This window comes from Gymnogyps californianus, chromosome 18, assembly GCF_018139145.2.
Source record: "Gymnogyps californianus isolate 813 chromosome 18, ASM1813914v2, whole genome shotgun sequence".
NCBI lineage: Eukaryota > Metazoa > Chordata > Aves > Accipitriformes > Cathartidae > Gymnogyps > Gymnogyps californianus.
This window is the reverse complement of record NC_059488.1, coordinates 12,984,756-13,011,890: the sequence shown is the minus strand read 5'-3', so window position 1 is coordinate 13,011,890 and position 27,135 is coordinate 12,984,756. Positions and strand designations below refer to the sequence as shown.

Below are 27,135 nucleotides of genomic sequence, written 5' to 3'. Positions count from 1 at the left end.
CATTTCTTCATTTGATCAAAGGCTGAATTTCAGAGCTCAGCAACAGCAAAATCTCTCTTGACTGCTGTTTCCGTAACATTCTGCCACCAGTACTGACGGTGACAAGTGTTCATTGATCAGAATTGCTTTTACAGTGGTTTCTAAGGCAACTAGCACACCTAGCCACAAAAATGAATTTTGTAGAACAAAAGGAGCACACAAAGAAAAAGCTAGCACTACCATGATTACCTGATTTTTCTGTAAAAGTAAAAAAAAATAGAAAACCCACAATGCCTTAAAATATATTGCAAATGAGGCATTCAATTTGTTCTGTGAAGTATCTGCCAAATTTCATGCATATCTCAAAATGCAGGAACTCTAAAAATTGCATTTGATGCATTATAACTTTTTAGGTTTTATCTGAACTTTCCAAATTCTCTCTGAGATGTGTGAAGAGGCAAAGGATCACTTTCAGTCTGTACAAAACTAAACTTGGGAACTCGTCGTTCTATCTGGAAGGGAAAAGAAAATCTGATGTCTTTATTTTTGTCTGTATGGATGCTAATCTTGAAATACTCTTCTTTTATGTTACCCAGAATTAATAACTGCAGAGAAAATTTGTGAGCCAGATTTATGTGTGTTTCCTTCTGAAAGAAAAGATGAGAACTCACAAGTAATTGCTTCAAAATTTTTCTTTACCGCAAACAATACTGAAGTAAAGTTTTGGGGTTTTTTTAATACTTCCCTTCAGATGATGGAAAGATGGAAGAAGATGACGCATTTGCAATAAAATGTAAAACAAACATGACTTCCTTGTAAATGGCATGTAGGACTAGGGTGAAAAGAGACTGTCCAAATACACTTTGAATAAGCATGTCAATTATTGCTACAAAACCACATAAAGTAGAAGGTAACTGTAACAAGTTATTTGAGATGTGCAGCTCACAGGTACATTCAGTCTTTTCACTACTGTGGGCCATCTTCTCTGTGTTGCAGGCTCAGAAGGAGCTGTAAGTGTTGTGGTGCGATACAACATCCGTGCAACAACGTGGCAGTATTGCATGGCAAGGTTCACTCAAAGGTCCAACAGCAGTAGTGGTAGGTGTATAAAAGTATTGGACATGAAGTCCTCGTGGTGTGTGATCGCTTAAGATTTGAACCTACTTCTGGATGCTCAGCCTTCCTGACTTAAGAACAGTTTCTTCTGTTGGTCTCCATTAAGATTGTTTCATCTTTGTCCAGTTGATAAGGCTCTGAAAATTCGCAGTGTCACAAATGTGAAAAGATAGATAGAGATGTACTGCCGCAAACTTTGAAAATTCCATCTTCGGGGCATGCTTTTTTCAGGTAGCAACCTGGAGTAACCTTACTCACTGGAGCTGACTCTTGTTGTGGCTCATTTGTGATTTATGTATCTCTAAGTTTTTAATACTGTTTCTCTTCTCATTTTGTCTCCACCTACTTTCTGTCCTGCTGTGGGGGAAAAAGGAGTTATTGTTGTTACTTTCAATTAGAGTACAAGTTGTTTGAACTGCAGGCTCTAACATTTATTTTTTTGATCTCAAGTATGGTAAGGCTCTGAAATACTTATGTCTACAAACAGCACATTGTAAGTAATATCAAATTGTAGCTGCTTTGATGACAAGGGCTCTTAGATCAGGACCCAAGCCCAATCTCTTCTTGTATCACAGCCTTTTTCCATGTCTGCTGTGCAGATTCCTGATATGGGAACTCACTGTTTTCCTGGAAGGTATTTCATGCCGATTCTCAGTAAAGTTAAGATTAATAACAGTCCCCAGTCAAACATAAGTTCATTGTGCAGGCAACCACAAGCTGAAAGCTTAAGTCATTGTATTTGCGTTTAGGTCATAATACTTCCAACTGAGTGATTGTTTTGGAGCTTGTAAAAATTGCATCTAATGTGGATTAATCTCAGTTCTTGTAGGCAGTTTTCCTCAAGTCACTGGTATTACTGCTGCTGTGGCATGTATGCGTGTGGCCCCATAGGAATCAGAACACAGAGTATGGCTTCACTGCCTTCAGGGGTCAAACTGGCTGTATACAGTCATTTTTGCTTAGGAAGCAGTATAGATGTGTTTGTGTGACAAGGGGTCTGGCTGAAAGGTAATTGACTGAGAAAGTACAGGGTATATGTTCCCAGAAGCAATAGTGTAATCCGAAGGTTTTATTCACACGAAGTTAGAAAGGCAGCTCTGTTGTTGCAGCAGCTGACATTCCTGCTTCAGTGTGTGGGTCATTTAAAATTACTGTTATTGTCATGTTCTTATCCTTCCCACATAATTTACGTACTGGAAGCAAATACTAGAATTGTTTTGGTGAGTTTTAAAGTTTTATTAGATACGTCTTGTTTGTATTGCTTCTCCTTGGGTAAAGACATTGAATCCAAGTGGACAGAACTCAGAAATATGAATCACGTTTACTAAATTTTAAGTACTTATAAATACAAATCCAAATAGAAAAGCTGTCTAAAAATTAAAATGTTTCAGAGTCCAGTGTCGCAGTATCTCCTACAATCAAGAAGCACGAATGAGGATGTTGCATTAAAATTTAGATATTTCTTCTTTTTATCGCTGTAACATTGCAATTTACAGTACTGATAATTCTCAGAAAATTTAATCTCTTATTACTGGATGGAGGGTTTCTTGTTGTTTTGTTTGGTTTGTTTTTTTTTCCATTAAAATTAAGTGACTGTTTTCATTACTGCTGACTGAAGGGTGAACTGTAGGTTTGGAATATGATGGTAGGATTGGGCTGCTAGCCCTGGTACAGACTGGGTAATCAAGGTTTGTGTTAAATTTGCATCTAAATCTTTATTTAGTTTGTATTTGTAACACATATATCGCCATTGCAAAGGCAGGAGGCTTAGTGTTTATAGTTAGAGGAGGTGTTTGCTATCTGAGTGGTTTTGACCTCATGAAGCACATAGTGATGTGCTTAATGTGACATGGTGGTATGAGATCATATGCAATAATGCATGTAGATTTTGAACTTCGCATTCTAGGATTACTTTTGCTTGCTTGACAATTTTATCTTTGTTAAAGTTGGTGGGGGGAAACCTATGAAATGCTGTTCTTTCCTTACGCTTTTGAATTAAAGTAATTGTTTAGTTTCTCTTTGTGTGTAGGCTAAAAAAAGACTCTCTGAAAAAAACAGTAGCAACATACTAAGTGTGAGCTTATAGAGCATAGTGCAGTTGTCCTATTCAAGGCAGTAAGTTTACTGTAGGTTTTTCTTCCCTTAGATTACATGCAGATTCCACATGTGGTTATAAGCCACCACCCACTTTGGAACTCTGATCACATCATGACTAAATATTTAATTTAATCATGGCTTTTGCTTCCAGTCAGGACACAGACATTTCTTTTCCTTTGGGGGTAATGTGAAAGCCAGACTGCAATGGCTGCTAGAGATTGTGCACATTGTAAGGAGTGTTCCCTGCAGTAATGAGTTTATGCACTGCGAACCTTGTTCAGCAGGAATGATATTTGTTAATGGCAGGGTATAGCGTTGCAGGAGATCTAAGGCTAGTTGACTTGTGTACACTGATGAAGCGTTTCTATTCCAGCTCTGTCTCTGAAGATCTGGGTTGCAGACGTGGAGAGTTTAGCAGAAAGCATTACGGATCTGTGGAGCTTGTAAGTTTACATAGCCTGTCCTTTGATTTTAGCAGCTTATAATGCAGAGCTCAAATCCTTTTCATTTCCAGGTAAAATATTGGATCTAGTTTGGAAAATGTGCTTTCTAAGCTGGACTTGAAAGTTATAGGGTAATAAAAAGAGACTTCAGAATAGATATATTAGACCTGTGCTAGGAAATCTTTTTACTACCTTATTTATAAATATTTCATCATAACAGGACAGGAAGTGTTATATAAATATCGTGTTTACCCCCAGATGGAAATTGAGCCTTTTTTTCCTCTTATAAGCTGAAGATTAGGGTAGTATTTGATGAAGTACTTGCAATTATGTGAGTTAAAACCTGTGTGCATGCTTGTGTGTGTATATATATGTGTGTATGTGATTTTATGGGTACATGCCTCAGAGTAGTGGGAGAGGGTTTAAAATTAAAAGAACTAGTCAGAATAAGGATATTGAAAACTGTTCCCTAAAATCTGTCAGTTCTCCTGCGTTTTCTTCAAATTCAAAGATTAAGTTGGCACTTCATTTTTCTCATATGTAAACTTCTTCTCCACTGTGAAAATAGCGGTATGTCAGCAGTTAAAATAACATCACTCTGTATACAAGGCCATAGTGAAATTAAATAAACTTACTATAGGAAAACAGAAGTGAGGAGGGGTGAAGAAACTGAACTCCAGCTCTCTTACTGTGGGAAGATATCACTAATTTTCTACTAGCTATAGTTGTAATTTAAAGTTCTTGAATAGTATATTTATTAATATGTAGGTAAATTGGGTGTAAATTGGTGGGTTAGTTGCTGGAATTTGCACTGCAAGAATACCAGGTATCTTTCTTTTCTTTCCATACATTCCACATATTAGATGTGGTGTTTTAATCAAAAAAGCAAGTGAACTGCTTTCTGCTAAGAGGCTCTTTCATTACTAGTACTTAGATTCTTTTGCTGGAAAAGAAAAATTTATTGGCAATTATAAATCCACAGTAAGTTCACACGAGTGGTCTTGTTTAATATTGAACCTTTCTTGCTTAATATTTTCCACAGCAGCACCTCAATTATTTCCACCTTTTATTTATTACAACACAATTATTGTGTCTCTGCCCTAAACATTTTTTCCTATGTCTTTCCCACTGGCATGATACGACCAGTTGTCCATATAATTTCTCTTACAGTTTATACAAGGCACCAGGATGTGTTGGAGTCTTTGCCATGTTAGTTTATTCCTGACATAGCCTCAGATCACTTCAAAGCAAGGAGCAAAGAGAACTTCAAAATGTTGTAATAACTCTTCCACCAAGTAAAGGGAGAAAGTATTATCCTAGAATAACATGGATTGCTAGAGGGAAGCAAGGGATGATATACCATTGCGTTATTGTTGTTCAGATCCCATTTCATAAGTTTGATATGATATGTGACAATCTCACTTTTTACAGTTTTGAGAGGAGTAACATGCAATATCATTGGCAGCATTTTCCTCTTCTTTTGTAGGAATCCTAAGCAGTGTTGCTGAACACATCAGAATTGTCATGTTATCCTATGTTTTCCTGACTTGTCAAGAGCTTTTTTAACAAGAACGAGAGTTTCAGTGTTCTGGGAATCCCTGGATTCCCTTATAAAAAGACCAGGCAGTCTTTCCAGAGTATTTATGAAACTGTTGAAGTCTTCAGCTGGAAACAAGCTGTATTTTCTGATGTTAATGCTGGAAGCAGACCAGGACGTCTCCTGTACCCTGTGTTGTTCAGTATCATCACTAAGCATTGTTTGGAGATTCTTGCTGCTCTCCGTCTCCTGAAAACATCAATAAATAAAATGCAGTAAAAGACTGCTAGTTGCGGTAGTATTGCCGACAAGTAGGGTTTTAGGCTTAGCAAAGCTGAGAGGACAAGAATCATCATGTCTGTAAGACCCATTGTTTTGAAAGGAGCAAGCTTCAAGATCAATTTCTGGAAAGTGGACAGGTCCCTCTGTAGGCATTCTGGGTGTTGGTGCAGCCAAAATCTGAGACAGGAGAATTTCTGATTAGTACTGAGATCTACCAGAAGAGTGAATGGCTCTCCCACACGTGCCTCCTTAGAGTTATAATTGGGTCATTCCAAATCTGTAGTCAAATTAGTAATAGCTGTGCTGATCCCTTCTGTGTGGGTAGTCATATGATGCCTGGGAGAAGAAGAAACTGTAGTAAGCTTTGATTGCTGATCATATGGCTGTTTTTGGAACTAGAACCTCTATCTTAAACTCTCTTATAGCTTATATCTAGTGATGCTGATGGAGCCATTCAAAGAGCTGGACGGTTCCGCGTGGAAAATGGCTCCTCTGGTGAGGTAAGTGGCTAAAGATACTCATAGAAAGCTGAAAAAGTAATTCAGCTTCAGTTATTCTTCACCACTGAAAGATGTACTTGCAGTCAATTACTAAGGAAGAGGACTTGAAAAGTGCTAAATAATATGAGGATGTAAGAATCTAAGAAGAGGGAGATGGTGGGGGTTTTTTCCCCCCAAAGTCTAGCTTAGCTCTTCTTTCAAGAGTATGCAATCTTGACAGTTTAATTTTTTAAGGGAAAAGCTGGTATTTCGTTTAGTTTTGGTAACATTTTGCTCACCTGATCATGTTAGAAGAAAAATACCTATCTTATCCTCTGCATAACGCTTTACAGTCTCTAGTTCATCACTTTATATTGGTATCCTGGTGATACTACTATGTTCAAGCTGACCTTTGTGCTTCTAAGTTTATTCCTCAGTGTGATGAGGTTATAGCTTCATTTTTCCCCCCCTTAGTTGTCTTTTGGCACCTATGCTTATCTTTAAATAAGAGATAAAGAAGCTGAGTGGAACCTGAGAGAGTCATTCCCTCCAGATTCCTGTGCTGTTAAACTCACAGTGTGTCCCTGCAACCACTCTAGTGTGACACTTAGGTTTCTACTTATGTTCATTTTTTATCTTCCTTTGCAAAACTTCTTCAGCTGTAAATATCATCTTAATATTGAAGGAAAGATGATCTCATATTCTTGAAATATATGTAAGGTCTTGGTAAGCTGGTATTGAACTAATATTAACAGTAAACTACTACTGATTATCTGTTTGCGTCAGCACTGGGTGCAGAGTTTAAAGCAATCTAACTATTCTGCATTGATTCTCTGTGGGGTTAGTTTCATGCAGTTCAAAAGCTGATTAACTTGTGTCACAGAAGGATGCTCGAGTGGGTGATGAATGGCCACATGGTGAATGGATATGGAGAATGGCTTTTTCTCTGCATACGTTAATTCTTAGTGGGAAAGGACTTGAGGGGTGCTTGGGAATTTACCTTAACCGGCCAATCCTGAAATAACACTGAAGAACTTCCAGAGCATGCTCTGGTCTAGCGAGGAGTCCTTGAGGATTATTTTGGGAAGAACTGAGAAAATGAAACCTGGAGGCAGAATTCTGTTTATTAATTTATTTATTTTTAAGTTTTAAAAACACTGGTCTTCAAATTCCACATTGAAATATCTTCTTTTCAGTGGAATACTAAGCTATTACCCATAACGGTGGTACAATAGGAAAAGACTGTAGTTACTTAAAAAGAAAAGAGGAAAAAAAAGAAGAGAGGGAGAAATTCTCATTTCAGCTGCACAACAACTGACTTCAGAATAATTCTTTGCTTTTTAAAAAACAGTATACAGCTAAAACTCTTCTGGTGAATCAGCTACTCTGGACTGGCTTTTGCCTATATTATGTTCTCCTTTTTTTTCACTTGGCATTTGATCTAACAGTCTCCCAATTCTATTTCAGAATACAGACTACGCTCCGGGTACATGGCACAGAACAGATGTGCATTTGGAAAACCCAGAGTATCATACAAGATGGTATTTCAAGTATTTTTTAGGGAAAGGTAATTACCTTTTTGTGAATGGATTGAAGTTTTGATCAATGAAAATGCAAGGTAGCTTTGACTTGCTATTATTTAAATATGGAAGAAAGTATGGTATTAATTTAGTATTAATGCATTTTCTGTCCTGCACAGAAAACAAGTTCTTGTTTCATGTATTTTTAACCTAAAGACAGAAGATGGGTTTCTGTAAGTGGTGGAACCGCTACCAAAAAGGAATGTTTTGAAACCCTTCTTGGCCTTGAACGCCGTACCTATCTCTTGGTTTTTTTTACACATCTGTATATAAATACATAGTTATTTATGTAGATAAGTATATATTTTTACATATGAATGCATATATTTACACATTTGTACACGTGTCTGTGTGCGCGCGCGCGAGCGGGTATGTGCGTCTTCTTTATGGCTGATAATGCTTCTTGTTTTTCCCTAACAGTTCATCAGAATTACATAGGTACAGATGCAGAGAAGAACCCTTTCTTTCTGTCTGTTGTACTGTCTGACCAAAATAATCAACGCGTTCCTCAATACCATTCAATACTTTGGAGAAAAACAGTAAGAAACAAATATTTAGCTGCTGCTCTGACTTTTTTTTTGTTTGCTTGTTTGTTTTGGATATGTTTATCTTACACTTTTTTGCTGTCTTCAGAATTTCAGTATTTAATACATATTTTTCGTTTTATACAATAAGAACATATAATTCTACTATAGTAGATAAAACTAAACTAGCTTTGTAGGTAACATTATACTGAACTTTCTGACAGAAATCTATGATGCCAGATATTTTTTAATTGTTCTTACCTGCAACTCTGTTATTTTTAGAAACGTTGCCTAAATTGTTCTTGGTTATGTCCTGCGATCAATTTAGGCAATGACTTTATACTGCTTTTAGGATTTTCTTATACAATGTTAAGAAAATAGGCAGGTGTGATACTGGTTTCACTAATATTGTTTAACGAATTTTTTTTCACTTAATGTTCCTTAAGAGCCTATTATCTGAGCGATTGATTTAAAACTCTCCTGTATGCATGCATGGTTCACTTTTTTTTTTTTTTTTTTAAAGAAATAGTTTGTAATGTCTGCTAGTTTCAGCAGCCCTTACGCCACATGCCAAGGTAGTCAAAACTAAGTAGAAAATAATTTTGCACCATCCATGACTTTTCGCATTCCGTTTTTCTTCCCCCCTCCCCCCCTCCAAACCAGTAGTAAATATGGCTAAGTAAAACTAGCACAGTTTTGTTCTTTGTTTTTTTACTTAATTGTTTTTATTAATATTCCTATTTGAATATACAGAAAAAGTCAGTATGTCCTGTAATATCTCCTAGCTTTTTTTCTTTATAGGGTACTCAGAAAATATGTCTCCCTTATAGTCCCACAAAAACATTATCAGTGAAATCTATATTAAGGTATGTATTTACAAATAAGTTATTAGTTAAGATATTTGTCTGTATGCCTTTTCCTGTGATTCAGAGCTTGTGTTGCATGTTTTTCATGATAGATTTATAAAAACAGTAAAAACAGGTTTACAAAGCTTAATCATTGAAGGCAGCAAAAAGTGGTTTTAAAGCCTGTTCTGGAATAAAGTGACAACTTAAAATGCAGAAAAATTCTTAGCACTTTTTCTTCAGCAGAGGGACTATTTTCACGTTAATTGGAAAACAGGTGCTAAGTGGAACATTGTCAGTGAGGGATTTGAGAAAACACACCACATGATTAGATCATAAAAACTGCAGATTAAATTTAAATGAACACTTTGCAAACAGGTGCTCTGATATTTCAGCTGATTAAAATGTTGAAAGAAATAGGAATGGTGTTGGGCTTGCTCACTTTATATTCTCTTCTGCCACAAAAGAGGCGGGACAGAGTACGAGCATGCCCATACAGACTCTGGCTGGGGGAAGGAATTTTCTTGGCTTCACCAACAGTGTGTATAACACACCCATAGTGAGACTTACATGGAGACAATCAACTGAAGAAATAATTATTGGTTTCTTCCCTGTTTGCTTCCTCCTGCTAGGGCCACATAATAACCACCTCTCTAGCCAAAATCTGCGGTTCCTTACATCTGTTTATTGTCTATCTGATTTTAAAAGATAATTTTAATAACACCCTCGTGTTCCATCCTGTGATGCTCCAGTATTTTACAGAGGAAAATGCAGGCTTGTTTCGGACTTTGTTCCCCACTTCTCCCAGGGTCTGTGCCACCTGCAGTCAGCTGGATAGATGTCATCTCCTTGTGCCCACTTGGGCTTGGACTAAAATCTCTTCCCTGACTATTTTGCTTTTACAGTCCTTGAGCCTTCCCTCAGGCCTGATTGATACTCCTTTGACATTTCACACTGTTCACAGCCAGTGTGAATCTAGGTACAGACTGTGTCAAAGAATTTTGGTTACATTAATAAACCTATTTTTTTCTAAATTAGTTAGAACGTTTTAATCCCTTTCAAAAGGAACTAAAGCAAATCCTGTCTGCATTGTGATCTAGCATAAGCAATGATGGAAAGGTGCATCAAATTTGACCTCCCTGTTAGTTTACTGTGCCCCAGACAGACTGCATTCGGCGCTCCGTGACGTGCTGCGCAGATCTATAAATTAATGCTGGGGGAAAAAAATGGGCAAAAATAATAGTAAATGCAGAAACAGGAGTTAGGAGAAAATGCTATAAATTAGATATTTCTGTTTATTGAGGCAGTTGATCTTGCTTCTTATTTAAATACTTATTTCTGTTCTGGATGTGGATCTTTGGCGTGTGAATTTGATGCTGAACTGCTCGTTTTTCATTTGACTTGCCTTGAATTATTTTAGGAGAGAGAGATAAGAAAAGCTTACAAAATAGAATAGGTTATTGAGTGCTCCTAAAATGCTCACAATGATTATATATAAAGCCAAAGTGAAGGGTGATGGAATAAAGCTCTGTGCTTTATAAGTAAATACAGTAAATTTAAACCTGATCTCTATGCAGGGTCTTACTAATTTCTGTTTTTAAAATCCCAAAGAAGTTTAGGAAGTCTTGGAGGTTAGTATTGTGGGAAAGAAATGGCTGTTCCACAAAACACTCCATGTAAGAGAGGCTCTTTGAACAACTCCTTTTGTAACCAGTTCTAACTGCAACCAGTTAGTGGTTTAATGTTGAAATATATACTTGCCCTTCTATAAAGCAGTATTTCATTTGCATTTCAGTGCTATGAATCTTGACAAATTTGAGAAAAGCCCAAGAGAAATTTTTCATCCCGAGATACAAAAGGTAGGAGGTGACTTCTTTTTTTGTTTGGTTCTTTTTCTTTATTATTTTCTGGAAAAATAAGTCATTAAGTATAAATGCTACTAGTTGGTTTCTTTCAGTAGCAAGATAATAACGATGAGTAGGGTTACATGATACTACAAAGTAAACTATCTTTACCAGTTGAACTGGCCACTTCAAAACAAAGCTTAAATATACAAGGATGTTACAGTTTTATTTGTGTTATCTTTAATACCAGTGTGCTAAAGATATTGTTTTGTTTACAGGATTTATTGGTTCTTGAAGAGCAAGAGGTAAATGTAAACTTACCACTCCTAGCTCACAGACCTGTTCAACAAATACAGTTTTGTATTCGAAATATTTGCACTGACATGCTTGTGACAACTTAGAAATCAATTGCTCATTGCAGTAAAAAAAGTAGTATTTCTTTGCAACATATGAGATCAAAAATCATTTTAAGCACCAACTTAGATCACCAACTTAATATATCGTAAAATTAATAATCTATGAGCAAAGGTAAATTATTAGGTATCTGCTACTTGAGCATGTAATGGAGTTGGTATGAAATGTATATTCCCATGTGTAGGAGGTATACAAAGGTACGTATATAAAAGTCCTTAGAGAAAACATTATTTTAGGTCTTTTGTTTGATTGCCTGTTTATCATGTAATATTTGGTTTTATTTCTCAGGGATCTGTGAATTTTAAATTTGGAGTCCTTTATGCTAAGGATGGGCAGCTTACAGATGATGAAATGTTCAGCAATGGTGAGTTTTTCACCTTTTTCTTAATTGTTTTATTCATTCGAATAAAAAAAGTAGGATAGTGGAAGCCAGAAGGGAGGTGGTGGTTATGTGAACAGTAGTTTTGTTAGGTTTTCATGTTCGTGTTGGGTGAAAAATTGTAGCGTAGAATCTTCTATTTCTATAAAAGTTTGCTGTAGGAAACCTATTACAACTTGGAAGATACTGAAATTTCTTTTCTAGAAATAGACTATACAATGTAAGATTTAGAAAAAGGAAGCAGTTGAAGGAGGCGACTCATATTACCTGCAAAAAGTCACTGTTGTTTCTAGTTCTTTCACTCTTACGTTTTTGCAGCATGATCACCTTCTTCTATGCACTTGAACAGTGTCTTGGAGTTAGCAAGAGAGGTCACTGTTTAATGTCACATGATGATGCCTATTCTGCAAGGCTGGGATGCTGTTTCTGTAAAGGTAGAAGGCTTGGATGACATGAGGAGAAACTAATTCAGCTGAAACTTTGGTCCTTGTGTCCTGGGAGCAGGACCTGTTCCTGTATTTTTGTTATTTTTTTATAGGTGTTCTATTACTACATGTGCTTTTCTGTTGTAACGTTTCTCCCGTCCACATGCAGAAACTGGAAGTGAAAGCTTTCAGAGATTTTTGCATCTCTTGGGTGACACAATTACTTTGAAAGGCTGGACAGGCTACAGAGGAGGACTGGACACTAAAAGTAAGAACTTATCTGCAGCAAAAAAGCGGGGGGGCTGCAATATAAGTGTTTTTGCTAATTGCATGTGCATATTGTATATATTGTAGAAATAGTACAATCCCAAAATGGACTTCCTCATGTGCACGCTAAATGCTCTGCTTCACCAGGAAAAAGTCAGGTTAGCTTAAATCACTGGTATGGAATGCAGTTGAAGGAAAGAATTTATATGACCTGTATTTTCAAGGTGAACGGTTTCATTTTATATTGTAATGGGGTGAAGAATAACCTGACATGTTACTTCATGATAGTAGGGCATCATGGCTTGAAGAACTGTGCATGATTTCAGGAGGCCAGGTGAAGGATGTCTTAGGTTTTAAGTGTGTGAATATGCAGATTAGGTTGCAAACTTGGGTTTGGACCCACGTAAAACATGCAGGGTGGACATTTTCTAAAATGGATCAGAAAAAAGGATGACTAAAGAAGGTTTGGTAGAAGGACCTGAAATATCTTTTGATCTTTAGAAAACTTAAAGGACATATTCCTGCTGAGAATGTTGTCTTCCTTTGCAGATGATACAACAGGAACCTGTTCCATCTATACAGTTTTTCAAGGGCATGAAATTATGTTCCATGTTTCAACCATGCTACCATATTCTAGAGAGAACAAGCAGCAGGTAAATGGTTCTCTCTTTCTTTTTTTTCTTTTTTATTTTATTTATTTATTAAATCACGAACTCCAAAACTTTGGAAGAAAATAAGGGATTTCTTGCCTGTTAATATTTTAGAAATGTAAGTCTTAAGACTTTTGCTATATTTTTTTCCACAATATTATACCCTAATGCTGAAAATTTAATGATGTTTGTTAGAAGATAATGCATCATATCATCTCTATTAAGGTACAAAAGACACTTGCAAAGAAAGTCAAAACTGATTGAGAAGTGATTGAGTATTCTGTTATTCAGATGACTTGTAGAGCTTCACTGCTGCAATTATCATTACCTCAAAGAATTTAGGAAGGCTGGAAATTAGACTTGTGTGTGAATTGTCAGAATACTCACATATGTAACACACAACTCATACTCAGGTAGCAATTTGTATAGCTTGAAAGAAACTCCCCTTGTGAGCATGTTAATGGCAAGCTTTGTGCATTTGCTCTAAAGCACTGCTGTTGCCCTCTCACAGATTGACTAGGTGGGTGCTTGCGTACTTGTTCAAGTCATCCATTGCTTGAACCTTTCTATGTATTATATGATGAAAAAAATACTTTATAAGCACATGCATTTACCTATACATCGCACATCCATAATGATTTACCTAAAATTACTTGCAAATTACTTGTTTTACTATTTTCTTATTTAAGCAATAATCATATATTATGTATTATTATAATAATATAATTAGGTGATATAATTATATTGTTCTTTTTTTACTTCCATGTCAGTTTTCTCTTGCTTTTGCTTTGGATTGATGACAAGATCACAGCAGAAACCAGAGGCCAATCAGGACATTTTTTCTTTTTAAAGAATAAGTCAGCATCAGGGTTTTTTTCCTTTTATTTCAAGTGGTGGATTTGCTGTTTTGGAATGCTAGGTGTTCTGTGCCCAATTTGTGAACATTAATTATGAAAATTACAGAAATCATGAGTGCTTTGCTAACTTAAAAATATGCAATAGCTGCTGTTTTAGCAGCTGTCTTGTGTGTGCACCATGGCATTACTAGGTTTACTTGCTTATAGTTAAGTAATAATTTTATATTGGCTTCAATCATATTGACCATAATTTTTCTGTTTGCAGTTTAGGAATATTCTTTTACCATTCTCTCACAGAATTGTTAAGGTATTTATTTATGTCTTTTAAGTCATTGTGTCTGTCTCTTTTTTTTTTTTTTCCCCCTTTTTTTACCCTTTTTTTCTTTTTTTTTCTTTCCCCCCCTTTTTTTTTTCTTTTTTTTTTCTTTTTTTTAGGTAGAAAGGAAGCGACATATTGGAAATGACATTGTCACTATCGTATTTCAGGAAGGCGAAGAGTCTTCTCCAGCATTCAAGCCATCCATGATTCGCTCTCATTTTACACGTATCTTTTTCCTTACATTTTCTAGTGATTTTTTTTTTTTAAAGGTTGATATTACTTTTAATTCTACCCTAAGTCCTTCCTGCATGCTGTTTATGGAAGTGAAAATTATTTTAGAAAGACAGTTGCATTCTTGCATTCTTTACCTTCAGCTGCTTGACTAGGAGTCTCTAAGTCTGCTTCAAAACAATTTTTATGTTGAACCACTTAGAAGATAAGGTCAAAGCAAGAATGTGATTTTTTAAATCGTATTTTTATTGAAGGCATTTATTTAGATCACTTCACAGATTAAATTTCATACATTTTCATAAAATATAAATTCATAAAAATATTTCTGTTAGTGGTGTGAATTAATTTGGAACTACTGAATATTGGCTTTTAATGTTTTTTATGTATTTTAGATCAGTGTTTCTCAAATCTTTCAGATCATAAACCACATATTCTCCAGATTTTTGGCAGTCTGTGTTTTTCAAACTTTTGGTTGAAAAAATTGTGAAGACAATATGATTCCAAAAACTAGCTGCCAATTGCTTGGGATTATGATGGGGTCACACTAGTGGTCCACAGATCCCAGTCTGGCATCTCTTGGGCTAGATGGAATGGAATGAAGAAAAATGGATGGAAAGAAGAAAACTCTTATTTCTATCCATGCTCTGTTGCTGAGTTTTTAAAAATGATCACAAAACTTACGACTTCTAAACCTAGTTCTCAGGCTGACCAACTGTTGTTAGAACTTTCTTGCTGGTTTTGTCCATGGCTGGTCTTAATTTTTAGATTTAAGCTCTTAATATTAACCTCTTTTACTCTAAATGGAAGAAGTAACTAGAACAAAAAGAACTCCACAATTTAAAAAAACAAAACAACACTTTAGATATCAGAGGAACCTAAATATTGTTAATAAGAAATGTTTACCAGGTCAATGTACCTCTTCATCAGAGTGTCAGCATTAGTAAAAAAGGAATAATTCTTCCCTTATTGCTGTTAGGAGGACTTGTTATGATGTAATTGATACACCCCACTCTTTTCGATTTTTGACAAACATTTTGAGTTTCAACTGTCCTTGGTGTCATAATGAATTGGAGGGGCAGATACGCCCTAAATCCATAAGGACATGTTATCATTTAGGTCATTTTAAGTAATCCACAGCTGGCCGATGGAGTCCTATCACCTTCCTCATGTTTTCAGTTGACAGTAGCCAGGGATAAAGGTGTCCGCAAGAAAACTGGGGTTTGACACTGATTGGTGTCAGATGTGGTAAATCTCAAAGCTCATTGAATCTGTACTAGCGCTTCGTACTCACTCTCTTACATACTGTAGCACCCCTTTTTTGTTACTTCTGCAATGGGAAAAATTAGCATACAGGTATCCCACTGTGCTGTCCTATGCAGCAATGATAGCTGCTGTAAGGATTTGCCATGTGTCATCTGGTGGGGTAGGATTGAGTTACCCAAATAAAAGCATCCAGCACCAATTTAGATGTCCCAACATATCTGAAATGTCTGTACAGGTCTGGTAGATATGACTCAGGGCCTACAGGAGATCTGTGCCCCTTCGGGAATAGCAGCTGGATACTAGGCAATATATTCTCAAGCATCTTAAATAGCACTGGATGCTTACGTTGAAATAATTTAATCCCATTGTAAGTCTTTTTTATTGTGCAGTCTCGGATAGCGCTGATCACAGCTATTGGCAAAGGTCTCTTCATTCTATCTGGAACAAACCCATACAGCCAATGAAGTTACTCAGACTTATACTTTCTTTGACGGTGTTTATAAGGACTGAAAACTTAGAGACTGTGTTAAGGAAATCTATCAAAGCAAGAAGCCTCTGATGGATTCCATAAAAATATCTTGCAAGGCAACCATAAGGATTTCTCTGATTTTTTGGCCCAGATTTGCCCCAAGTTATGAATCAAGACTGGTAATACATTTTTGTGTACTTGCACTTTAAATCCTCCTCTCTGTTTTCTTCTAATTCTGTTAGTTAAATTATTTCATTGGAATCTTTTCTTTAGTGGAAGTTTTGGTATAAGTGAAGTTCAGAATCAGTACTTTTTTGTCAACTAAAAGAATTTTTAATCACAAGTCTATCACACACAAAACTATATAGCACGTTTTATGCTTCATATAACAACAAGAAGTCTTTATTTGTGGTACTAGCTCAATTTTTAAAAATGTTGATCAAACACAACAAAATTTTGTATGGGACCTCCTTTATAAACAGTAAAATGTGTATAGTCTAGAATATTTTATATATTTACATTGATTAATATATTTTACCTTTATTAAATCTGCGATCTGCTGCAGGAAAAAAAAAGTGTATTAAAATACATATGAGCTTCATTAGTACTGGATTAACTTCCTTAACTGCGTGGCAGATATTTTTGCCTTAGTGAGATATAATAAGCAGAATGACAGTTACAGGTAGGTGCTGATTGTAACAAATAACTTCACACTGAATTTCTGGTGGTTTAGAGATAACGGGAAAACATTTTGTATTGTCCACCTGTCTGCATGCCAGGAAGCCAAATGAACTTACAAAATTGAAGAGCAGTATGGACCTGGATGCAGGTGGCTGTAAACTGGCTATGAATAAGTTACATGTTTCTAACCATCAGAAAAATGAAATTCTGGAACAGGCATAAGCTAAGGGGGCAAAACAAATACTTTTTAGATGAAATGGTGGAACAAAATGATGGAAGATATGCCTGGAACATTCTGACCTGGTGAGATCAATGACATAGTGAACTACGTGTATGATGAAAGTTAATTAGATGTGATGTTGTGATAGCCATGGGCTGCGCATCCTTACCAGTCTGGGTTCGGTTGTAGCTAAGCAAACCAGTTCATTTTTAGGGTTCTTAATAGAGTGCTTGTACAGTTGAACATCACATACTTAAAACCTAGTGGAATTTTGCTAGTAAATAATGTGTTCTTCATCTGTGTTTCAGTTAGCCTTGGGACCCTCACACTTGGAGGCATATGCTGTCCAAGTCTGAGTCTGTTAGGTCTCACCAGAATCTGAAAAGCAAGCATTTCTGCAGCCTCGTGCCTAGGCTTTAATGAACAAGGTGGCTTTAACCAAATAGTTAATCCCAACTATTGTCTTGAGATTAATGGTGAGATGCCAGAGATATCTGTCAGTCTTGAAAAAGCAGAGTGGCAGTGGGATGTCATTGCCTGAGCCCATGGGAGGGATTCACCTTGGGCTTGAACCAAATAAGCACTAAAGAGAAATAGAAGAGCCACCATTTAGCTAACAGTGTGTGCTGCAGTTCTCAGTATAGGACGTAGACTGTTATTTCTCCTTTACAAAGTACTAGCAATGTCTGTAGTGATCCCTCTTCTATTGATAGTATGCTAAGTCATTTAGTACTTAGACTAGGTCAGAAAGAAATGGGAGAATTGCATTCTCTTTTGGGTATGTGCCTGAGGAGAGGATTGGTTAGGTTTGAAATCACTGCCAGCTCAAATGCTGAAGTCTCTCATGGCTAAAGAATTTATATTAGGAAACCAAAATGTTTGGTTTATAAGGCTCTAGAAAGGAAATTTCAGGGCATGAAACAAATTATGCCTCAAACTGGAATGTGTGTGTGTATGTCTACAACACTCAAAGCTAAAAACTTTGCAAGATGGAAGGGTGAAATCAATGTGTTAGTCTTTGAATGCAAATTTCTAATGGCTGTGTGAGCCTGCATGACATTAGTTATTATTTAGCAAAATTTTAAACTGTTTGCAAATCATTCTACCCAACATTTGCAGGACGAAGATGAAAGTTGACAGCATTGGGTCTGCTCCTTTGAGGTGAACTAGTAGTTAGCTTGTAGTGGAAAGAAAGAAACTGAATGTGGAAATGGCTTCCAGGAATACAGGGTCCTTAGGCAGATTAGTTTTGCTTCCTCCTTCCTTGACAATTCCATAACTCTGAGGACTCAGGCAGATTGTGAAAGAGACCAGCAATATCCCTGGAACTGATCACCTGGCACTAGTGCTTTTTTTTTTTTTTTTTTTTTTTTTTAACAACCCATATCACTTTGACAGCTAAGAAATATAGTACAAGTGTAGAAGGCATTCTTTTAGCCTCTCCCTCAATGCACGATACAGACCACTGATACCAGCCATGGTCCATGGTTTCAGAAGCTGCTGCTCAGATCCAATCACATGGTTCCAACCATTCCAACGTATGTAAATTCTGGCTTGCTTTGGCAGTTTTTTATACTTTGTAGGCTGCGCAATCTTCATGGTCATCTAAGAATCTGTTCTTCTTGCTGCAATATAGGTTACTGGAACTTTTTGTATCTCAAAGATCCAGGACTGACTAAGCCTTCTTGCCTAGCTCCAGAACTTGATCATTAGCAGTAAGAGTTTGGTGCTTTTTGTGCAACTGCAACTCCACCTACTCATTTATGAATGTTACTTGAAATCATCTGCAGTGCGAATGTGGAAATGCACAAGAATGTGAAGGCGAGAAGAAAATGGATTAGCGTTAACCAGACTTCTTCAAGAGAGCTTGCTGATAAATGTGTGTGCTTTCTCCTATCTTACCTTTTTCTTCGAGTCCCTTAATATTTGGGAGTCTTTATTTTGGGGCATGCTGGAGGAGAAGGTTCACACCATCCTTGTTGCTCTTGATGTGGAGTATGAGATGAAACAAAGCATGTATATGCCACACAGGTGCAGGAGTTGGAAGTCTACAAACTTGGGTGCTTGAGGTGCATGCGTATCCACAGGGGAGTTATATATAAGGACAAGTACATCTCAAAAGAATTTTTCACTAGAATCTTTTTCAATATAGCTAAGGAACTTAAATCTTGATTCAATAAGATGAGAGAAATCTATATTACTATGTTTCTCCAGCATGCCATTAAATCTAGCTCCAGAGAAGAATCCAAGAGCATGATACTTCAGTTTGCATATGTGGTTTGGGTTTTTTTTTCCCCCTCCTATTTATAGCTAAGGTTTGTTTTGGAAAATGTCTGTAGTGCAGTTAAAAAAAAGGAGTGGTTTTATTTTGCTCTAAGATTTTGTGAGCACCTTCTTGCATTTTTTTTTCAATTGATTGTCCTCATAGATTCTGCTTTTCAGCATTCACAAGCTTGTGAGATGCACAAAACATGTTCATGATTCCAATGTGCAGTGAAAGCTCAGTTACTTCTTTCCTTCTTTTCTTCTTGTTTTGGTATAGAAACCTGGGCATACATCCCTTGTTAGCCTTTAAGAAGTGAATGTTGTCCTGATTGTAAGCTAATAGTCAGTAGATGGGCTAGCCGTGGTAAATGCTTTTTACGTTGCTGTTTATTTGGGAAAAAAATGAGTAGCAGTAAATAAGATAAATTTGTCTCTCTCGCTCTGAATAACTGACTGGTTTTACTAGGTCAGTCCATCTTATTCCTTAGTTGCTTCACTCTGCCAGTCTTAACACATCTTCCCATAGTGCATACCACGCAGTATTTTTACCCTATATGACAGGCTTAATACATTATTGTATATTTCAGCTTGGCCTAATTACATCTCTTTCTGTCCCTTCACCTTAGGCCTGCATGGGACTCTTGTTCCTTCTATTATTTTTTTGTGAAGACGGTCTTCTAAGTGGCAAAAATTTTAGTCAAAAGAAACAGGGGGTACTCTAGGCTTTTGAGACAGACTTTTCTTGTTTCATATGCAATGCCACTGTGAGGTCTGACACTGAATTTCTGCTTAGAATGACTTTGTGTTTTATGTCACTCAAGAAGTCTATTGTTTTGGTCAATTTTGTTGTGGTTTTTGCCATATTAACTCATTCTGATCTAGCCAAGGAACATTTCACACCCTGCGTAGTGATAAATTATTATTTTTTACCTGGATGGAATAAGATAGACATAGGGCATCTCTGAAACTGTGTCTCAAATCTGTGAAACCGGTATTAGAATGATCAATATTCATGCAAATGTAATACTGCATTTCAGATTGTATGCGCAGTTTCTAAGCTTTCATGAAAAAAGACTGGATGAATGCATTAGAATCCATTTGACTCAATACCAGTCAATCACTGCTGGTTTTTTGAGCAAGCACATTCTGACTGGTTGGTATAACAGTAGAGATGGGTTGAATCTGTAATTTTACCACTTAGCTTGCTGCGACCTGCGTCAACTGCATGTGCCGCTTGGAAGTGTCTGACTGCTATCTTACAGTGAAGAAATACCAAGGAATGATTACTTACCTTAAGGAAGCTATAGCTTGCTGAGCATGTTGTGTGCACAGCTTTTGCACCTGCCATTCATTCTTCCTATGCCGGATTCCTTATGGATCAAAAGAACTGAGCAGGTCCAGCTGTCATGGAAGTCATTCTGACTCTTTTTTTCCTCAGCGAAAATGAATTTGCTATTCCCAAGATACAGATTCAGCTGTAGTAATCCATTGTTATTCAGAAAGAATGAAGTATTTCATGTGTGTACTGAATGCGTAGGTAAGGTGGAAATCTATAAGGAGAACATATTTTGTAGGTGAAGAACTGTTCTTTTACAGCTTTTTTGAAAAGGACTAGTTTTTGCAAGTGCCACTAAAAGCATTGTTCTATGATTAGAACTGCAAATCTCTGTTGTAATTGTTAGTGTCCCAGTGTTAGTTTGTGTAAAGGAAGCAGAATTTTGCTCTAGTGAATAATTCCAAGGGAATGTTTTTTGTTAGACGTGTGGGAGTTCTTACCTAAGACATACCCAGATAACAGTTTCCAATTCTTTATTCTGTTTTGAATAGTGTCTGTAAAAATGGTGGGTTTTGAATGTGACTTTCAATATAGATAAAGATTTGTTCTTTCAATAGGCTGAAAATATTTTCAGAAGAAAGTGTTCCTCTCTTTGGGCCTCCCCTTCCATCCCCACCTGTGTTTACAAATCACCAGGAATTCAGGGATTTTGTGTTAGTGAAATGTAAGTCAGTTTTTCTTTTGCTAGAAACACATTTTTTATAAGTGCTTTAATAAATTGAAATTCATGATGCTTAAAATGTAAACACATTTTCTTGTGTATGCTGCTGTTCTGTATAGAATTTTTTTTTCAAATCTCTAGTGTAGGTGGGATGTCAGTTCCATCAAACTGTTCCAGTCAGATTAACAAAAAACTGAATTTCTATGAAATTATGCTCCTCAGGCTACTAGATACAAACTGACTTTTACATTTGCAGAATGGGCAGCAATATTTAGCTTTGCATTTTCTTAAAGAACATGGAGATCTGAAAGAATTTATAATACTGTTCAATATTTAGTAATAGAAGGTGTTAGGTTAGCAGCTCTGACAACCCGAAAAGAGAAGCTTTTCTGAATGCATGCTGCATAGGTGCCTTTCAGCACCTTTAAGAACTTTCTAATTCTGTAATGATTCGGTTCCAGTGTTCATTGACCCTTACTTGCCCTTCTAAATCAGCGAGAAAGAAATCTTTGAGAACTGATCGTGATGATTGCAATTAGATTTTTACCTGACAGGAACTTGAGTAATAACTCATTTCGCATATTTAAATTGGTTCAGTACTTAAATTGATTAGCAGTTTGTCTTTAATATTTTTATTCGTTAGGAGGTTATTGGGATGCCTTGTAGAATTCTCCTATTACTATTTTTTTTCTTTTAAGCTTAAGGGATCATTATTCACTAAAAAATGTGCATAAAGGAGGCAACTCTAAATTACTAAGGGGAAAACAGATATTTTTGTACAGAGGCAAACTAGAGCTAGTGGAAGTTGTCAAAGTTCATTTAGGTAATGTATCTTCTTTTCCATAATATTTTAGTAATAAATGGGGAAAAAGCCACCTTGGAAACCCCAACATTTTCTCAGAAACGTCAACGCACTCTAGACATGCTGATCCGCTCTTTATACCAAGACCTGATGCCTGATCTACACAAGGTAAATGTAAGTCAGAAGTCTCTGCATCTCTCACATGTGCTCTCCTGTTCTCACTAGTAGATTGAATGTTCTGTTGCTTTAAAAGACTGTAATCCTAATGAGCACTGAGTTGCATACATGAGGCTAAATACCAATTGTCATATAACTTGTTTTACAGTTATATGAAAGTTGACAGACAGTCCTTTCAGGATAGGACTCTCCATGCATTTGTTTAGATCAGGTGTGAGGAGAAGCATAACAATGTCATACTTTGTATAAGCTTACCTGCAGCAAGGGAATAGGAAATTTAGGCTCTGCAAATACAGGTATTAGTCTCATCACCATAAAAACCGCACTTACTCATTCCGTTATGTGTAAATTTGGATCATTTTTACCGTTGAATAACAATGAGATAATTTCATTTTAGATGATGAAGACTTAAGATGATTTTTAACTAACTAAGAAGTTCAGTACTTCTAAAATTAGCAAGGTGCTGTTTATTTCTCTTAGCTAAATAGATCTGCTTAAACTCTTTTGTCCATATAGTCATGTCTGCGGTCTTTGTTATGATTGTATAGAACATGACAGTGATAAACTATGACAAGTTGGAAAGTAAAGCACTCAAGGATTGGAAGAGTTGCAATTTCTGTTCTGTGAGAAGCTATACAGTTAGATTCATCACTACAGGAAAACATCCAAAAAAAGACAGAAAATTTAAATGATATCACATTAAGTTAACTCAGATTAAAAGATTATTAAAACTTTTGGTTCAGTTTAAAAAAGAAATGTTTTCTGTTTTAGAACATGCTCAATAGAAGGTCCTTCAGTGATGTGTTACCAGAGTCCCCAAAATCAACACGGAAAAAAGAGGAAGCTCGGCAAGCAGAGTTTGTCCGACTTGGTCAGGTAGGATCAATTTAGGAGGTATGCACTTATGTTTACAAAGACTGTGTCACCCCTTTTGTTAGAATTCGATTAGCTTCCAGAGTTATGTCAGGACGTAATGCACTTCTCTGTGAGCAGAAATAGTTTTGTAGTATTGTATTAGTTTAAGCTACGTTAAGGTGAAATATGAATAGAAGTATTTATCTGTAACACCTGAGGTACACAACACAATTACAAATATTTATAAAATACATAAGCTAAAGGAGGTTGGAAAAATCACACCTTAGGATCAAACCTAAAAGGTCTTTCCCTACTTCATGCAGCAGATGCTTTCTGCCTCCAAGCAGAAGAGTGCTCTGTCTTTTTCTGTGCTTTAGAGAAACATAATCTTTCGTGAATTTCCTCTATATGTTTTATTAAGATTGAATTTCTTAGAAATTATTTACCCTACTTTAGCCAGGAAGAAGTTTTGACAGTCTTTCTGCTAAATCAGAGGTTGCCACACATCTTTGAACATACCAGACACTGACTCCAATCTTCTAGGGGCATATTGACATTTTGATTCAGTGAGGAGTAAAACTTCCTGATGATAGTCTGGTTTGATCTGACAGTTCATTGAAGCAGAAAAAAAAGATAATATCTATGCTCATCAGTTCCCCTGTCCCTTCCCGCTTGTCTCTTCTTGATCCTGGACTGGTGACGTGGTTCTGCTGCTTAAAGAATACCTCTTTTCTGAGCTGATTTAACTCAGCAGGAGTTAATGGAGCAGGAAACCAAAACAGAAAAAATCAAACAAACAAAAAAACCACACCACCAACAAAACCCAAGCCTCCTCCCTTCCCTCACATTTTTTTATCTGAGTTAGTACACTAAAGAGTGGAAGAGTCTGAGAAGTTCCAGATCTGGTTAAAGGTAGAGAATGGAGCCAGGTGGTTGAGAGCTGGTGCAAAAGAATCTCAGGGCTGTTAAAGCTTGCATTGGCAGGGCTGCAAAGTCTACTCCTCTGTGCTTTGCCCACCCTTTCCCCAACCACCTTGAAATAGCTAGTCACTCTAGGCAGGTGTTTAAAAAAAAAAAAAAAAAAAAAGTGAATGTGTTTGTAATATTCAGACAGAAGTAACCAATGATTTATTCCCCAAGTTTACTAATTACTTTACAGAAGTTAAAGAAAAACATGGTTATTGAAAGTACAGAAACCTATAAGCCTGATCCTCTCCACCTCCCCCAGGTTAAACAGTGATAAGGTACTCATGTAACAAATCTAGTTGGGACCCATTTCTTAAACAAGACTTCCATCCCTGGCATGGCCTTCATCGAAGGGAAACCTAATATGTGGGTTAAAAATTCATAGATCACTAATCGAACTTTCCTCTAAGGTACAAACTGTGGGCTTGAACACATTTCAACATGCCTTCTGAGTAGCTCTTAATCATTCTTGCCAAACTCTATGAATGTGTCTGTCCCTTAGTTATAGTCAGTTGAGTTTTTAGACAGTAAACAAAACTCACTGATGACTGGCTCAGCAGTGTGTTTAAATAATTTATTTATTGCCAAGGTGATCTCTGACTGGTGGGATGAAATTAAAATGTTAATGCAATGAAGTATTCTGTGCGTCTCTGTAAGCTGACAGCCATGCTTAATGCCAATGTGCAAATGGTGCATGCAGCTGATTATTGCCACTTCACAGAGACCATGCATGATGGCAGGCAAACTTTAGGGCAGTAAAATTGGTTTAGGTAATTTCTAAACTTTGCATTAAAGAATGCTGTGACAATTCCATGTGTCGTCACTTGATAGGAACGCTGCTGTAAAGGTTAGCAATGAACGTATATAGGATACCTTAAACAGACTTACTGTGTATCTCACTGAAACTATGTTTATACGGTATTTCTCTAGAGTTCTTAGCCCTTTCAGAATCAGCTCGCTTCTAGTTACTCCTAGTTGAAGAATTGGTGATACTGTGACCATGTGTCCTTGGCACCCCTGACAGTATATATATGTAGTTTGACTTAGTGGTTTGTTATGAAGTTTTGCAAGTGAAAGGCCAGCTTGTATAATTGATAAAAGGATCCTCTATCCAGCTAGCTTATAGAATGAATTGTGTAGGTGACTAGCTTGTATGATTTGAGGTGGAGACTTTTCTCTGTTATTATGTTTGACAGTTCTTTTCTAATTTTGAGTTTCCATTTAAAAAACAAACAAACAAGCAAACAACAACAACAAAAAAAACCAGCAAAAAACCCCAACCAACATATGTTTTGGCTGAGAAGACATCTAGCAGCCCTCTAGTGATTCATGCAGACTTTGTTCAGGATATGCAGTATTCTGCTTCTTTCCTAATTACTTAAAATGTGATAGGAATTCCAAACTGGAGTTACTTTGTAGTCCTATATTGTCCTTTCTTTATAGTCTTTAGCTTGGGTATTGCTGACAAAAACTCAATTTAAATAAAACATCTGTTTGTATTAGGCATTGAAATTGAAAACCACCGTGAAAGGGGATGCCACAGCTAACTTGGCAACCACAAGCTTTTGTAAAAAGGAGGTGAGTGAACCTGTCTGTCTGAGGAGAGTTATGAAAAAATTAAATGCTATCGAGTATGGCATTGCATATCAGTTCTGCATGCTGTTTATTTACCTTTGTAATTAGATGCTGTAGCAGCAAAGATGAAATGTATAGTGTCAAAGTGATTCTGCAGCCAATATCAAATTAGTAAAGGATGAGCCTGGAGGCAGAAGCACTTCTCAAGTTAAAGCAAGTGTGGATATTTTTATATCTGAGAATGTTTGATGAAAATGACATTTTCCATACGCAATCATCTTTTATTTTAACTTCTGCATCAAGTTTAAAATAAAATTCAGTTGTGTTTTTATTTCCTGTAGTACCAGATTTTGTTCAGGGGCATTAGGGAGTGAAAGATGCAAACCACACTCTTCTGCATGCATCTTACATACAGAAGCTTCAGAAGCACTTCTAGAATTTCAGAGACTTCAGCTAATATTTAAATTGGGGGAGGAGGGGCAGACTCTGGGAGGTAAGTACAGAGAACACATGACGAAAGAACAATTTGGCAGAAAGGCAGTTTTAACTGTGCCATGTGCTAGTGACTAAACATCACAAACTGAGCCATAAAATGTAAGCAAATTGCATATGCATGGTGGTACATACATTTTAAGTCTATAGTTTGTGGGGTTTTGGGGTTTTTTTAGTAAAATACATATTGAGTATTTCCAGGGTTGCACTGAGTATCAGCTGCATGTGTTTTAATTCCAGTGTTTCAGGAATGTGTCTTACACTTACTAGTCTCCAAACCCAATTAATACAGAGAGTGTTTCCTCTGCAAGACAATTAACTAAATTTTGATATTTCAAATTAAAAAAATACACTGTTTGGAAATGTATCCTGCCAAAAGCATTTACATGTTATTACTTGCTATTGTCCATCACATTCTGTGTCTGTTTGATCTGTATTTCTTAGTGTACTTAATATATATCCCTTATGTTACTTCATAGCCTTGGGAATCTCAATCTTTCTGCAGTAATTTTCCTCATGAGGTTGTCTGTGCAGATTCTTGGGGCCAGTCCTTGCTGGTTTCTACAGATGCTGGCATCTTGTTAATAGATGGTTAGTAAATGATCCAGTGTTTTTGTGTCAATTTTTATGTATCTGACCATTTTCTTGAAAATGTATGTTCATAAGCTCTGTTCAGGTGTTGGCAGGTCTTCACCTTCAGGGATAGTTACCAGTCCAAGTGAATTTATTACATTTATGTAAACTAGTTGCAAAAATTCTTTCTGCACCAGGATCAAGCGATATTGGGGAGCCAATGTTAATGCAGATTTCTGAATGTTTTGTTATTTCAGATGTTGTTTTCTTGACCATCTGAAAAGACTTATGAAGTCACGTCCAAGCTCAAGGAGTGTTTAAATGGCTTGTCTGGATTTCTTAGCCCTTGATGATAGTGAGCATGAAGCCAAAGGCTTACGTGACAATGAAAGCCTGCTTCTTCCATAGCAATGATATTGCTAGTTTGACCCCTTATCTTCTGTGCGCCACATAAGGCCAGCAGGACTGAGGGAATGAAGGTAGTTCTTGGTGGTAATTCTCAAACTTTCCAAAGTAAGGTCCCTTTTAGACT

General features: G+C 36.6%; 1 protein-coding gene across 1 annotated transcript in view; it reads left to right on the top strand.

Annotated features, from left to right (window-relative positions):
• Nucleotides 1–3,545: 3,545 nt before the first annotated feature.
• GARNL3 (GTPase activating Rap/RanGAP domain like 3) overlaps nucleotides 3,546–27,135 on the top strand; it is a 37,444-nt gene continuing 13,854 nt past the window's right edge. Inside the window, exons 1-17 of the mRNA XM_050907939.1 lie at nucleotides 3,546–3,635; nucleotides 5,880–5,954; nucleotides 7,401–7,500; nucleotides 7,934–8,052; nucleotides 8,839–8,903; nucleotides 10,678–10,741; nucleotides 11,005–11,031; nucleotides 11,429–11,504; nucleotides 12,114–12,212; nucleotides 12,761–12,864; nucleotides 14,154–14,262; nucleotides 16,637–16,682; nucleotides 21,060–21,166; nucleotides 22,018–22,139; nucleotides 22,914–23,018; nucleotides 25,467–25,541; nucleotides 26,510–26,621. Of these exons, the coding sequence (XP_050763896.1) occupies nucleotides 3,546–3,635; nucleotides 5,880–5,954; nucleotides 7,401–7,500; nucleotides 7,934–8,052; nucleotides 8,839–8,903; nucleotides 10,678–10,741; nucleotides 11,005–11,031; nucleotides 11,429–11,504; nucleotides 12,114–12,212; nucleotides 12,761–12,864; nucleotides 14,154–14,262; nucleotides 16,637–16,682; nucleotides 21,060–21,166; nucleotides 22,018–22,139; nucleotides 22,914–23,018; nucleotides 25,467–25,541; nucleotides 26,510–26,621 (1,495 nt within the window). The remainder of the gene's footprint in view (nucleotides 3,636–5,879; nucleotides 5,955–7,400; nucleotides 7,501–7,933; nucleotides 8,053–8,838; nucleotides 8,904–10,677; nucleotides 10,742–11,004; nucleotides 11,032–11,428; nucleotides 11,505–12,113; nucleotides 12,213–12,760; nucleotides 12,865–14,153; nucleotides 14,263–16,636; nucleotides 16,683–21,059; nucleotides 21,167–22,017; nucleotides 22,140–22,913; nucleotides 23,019–25,466; nucleotides 25,542–26,509; nucleotides 26,622–27,135) is intronic.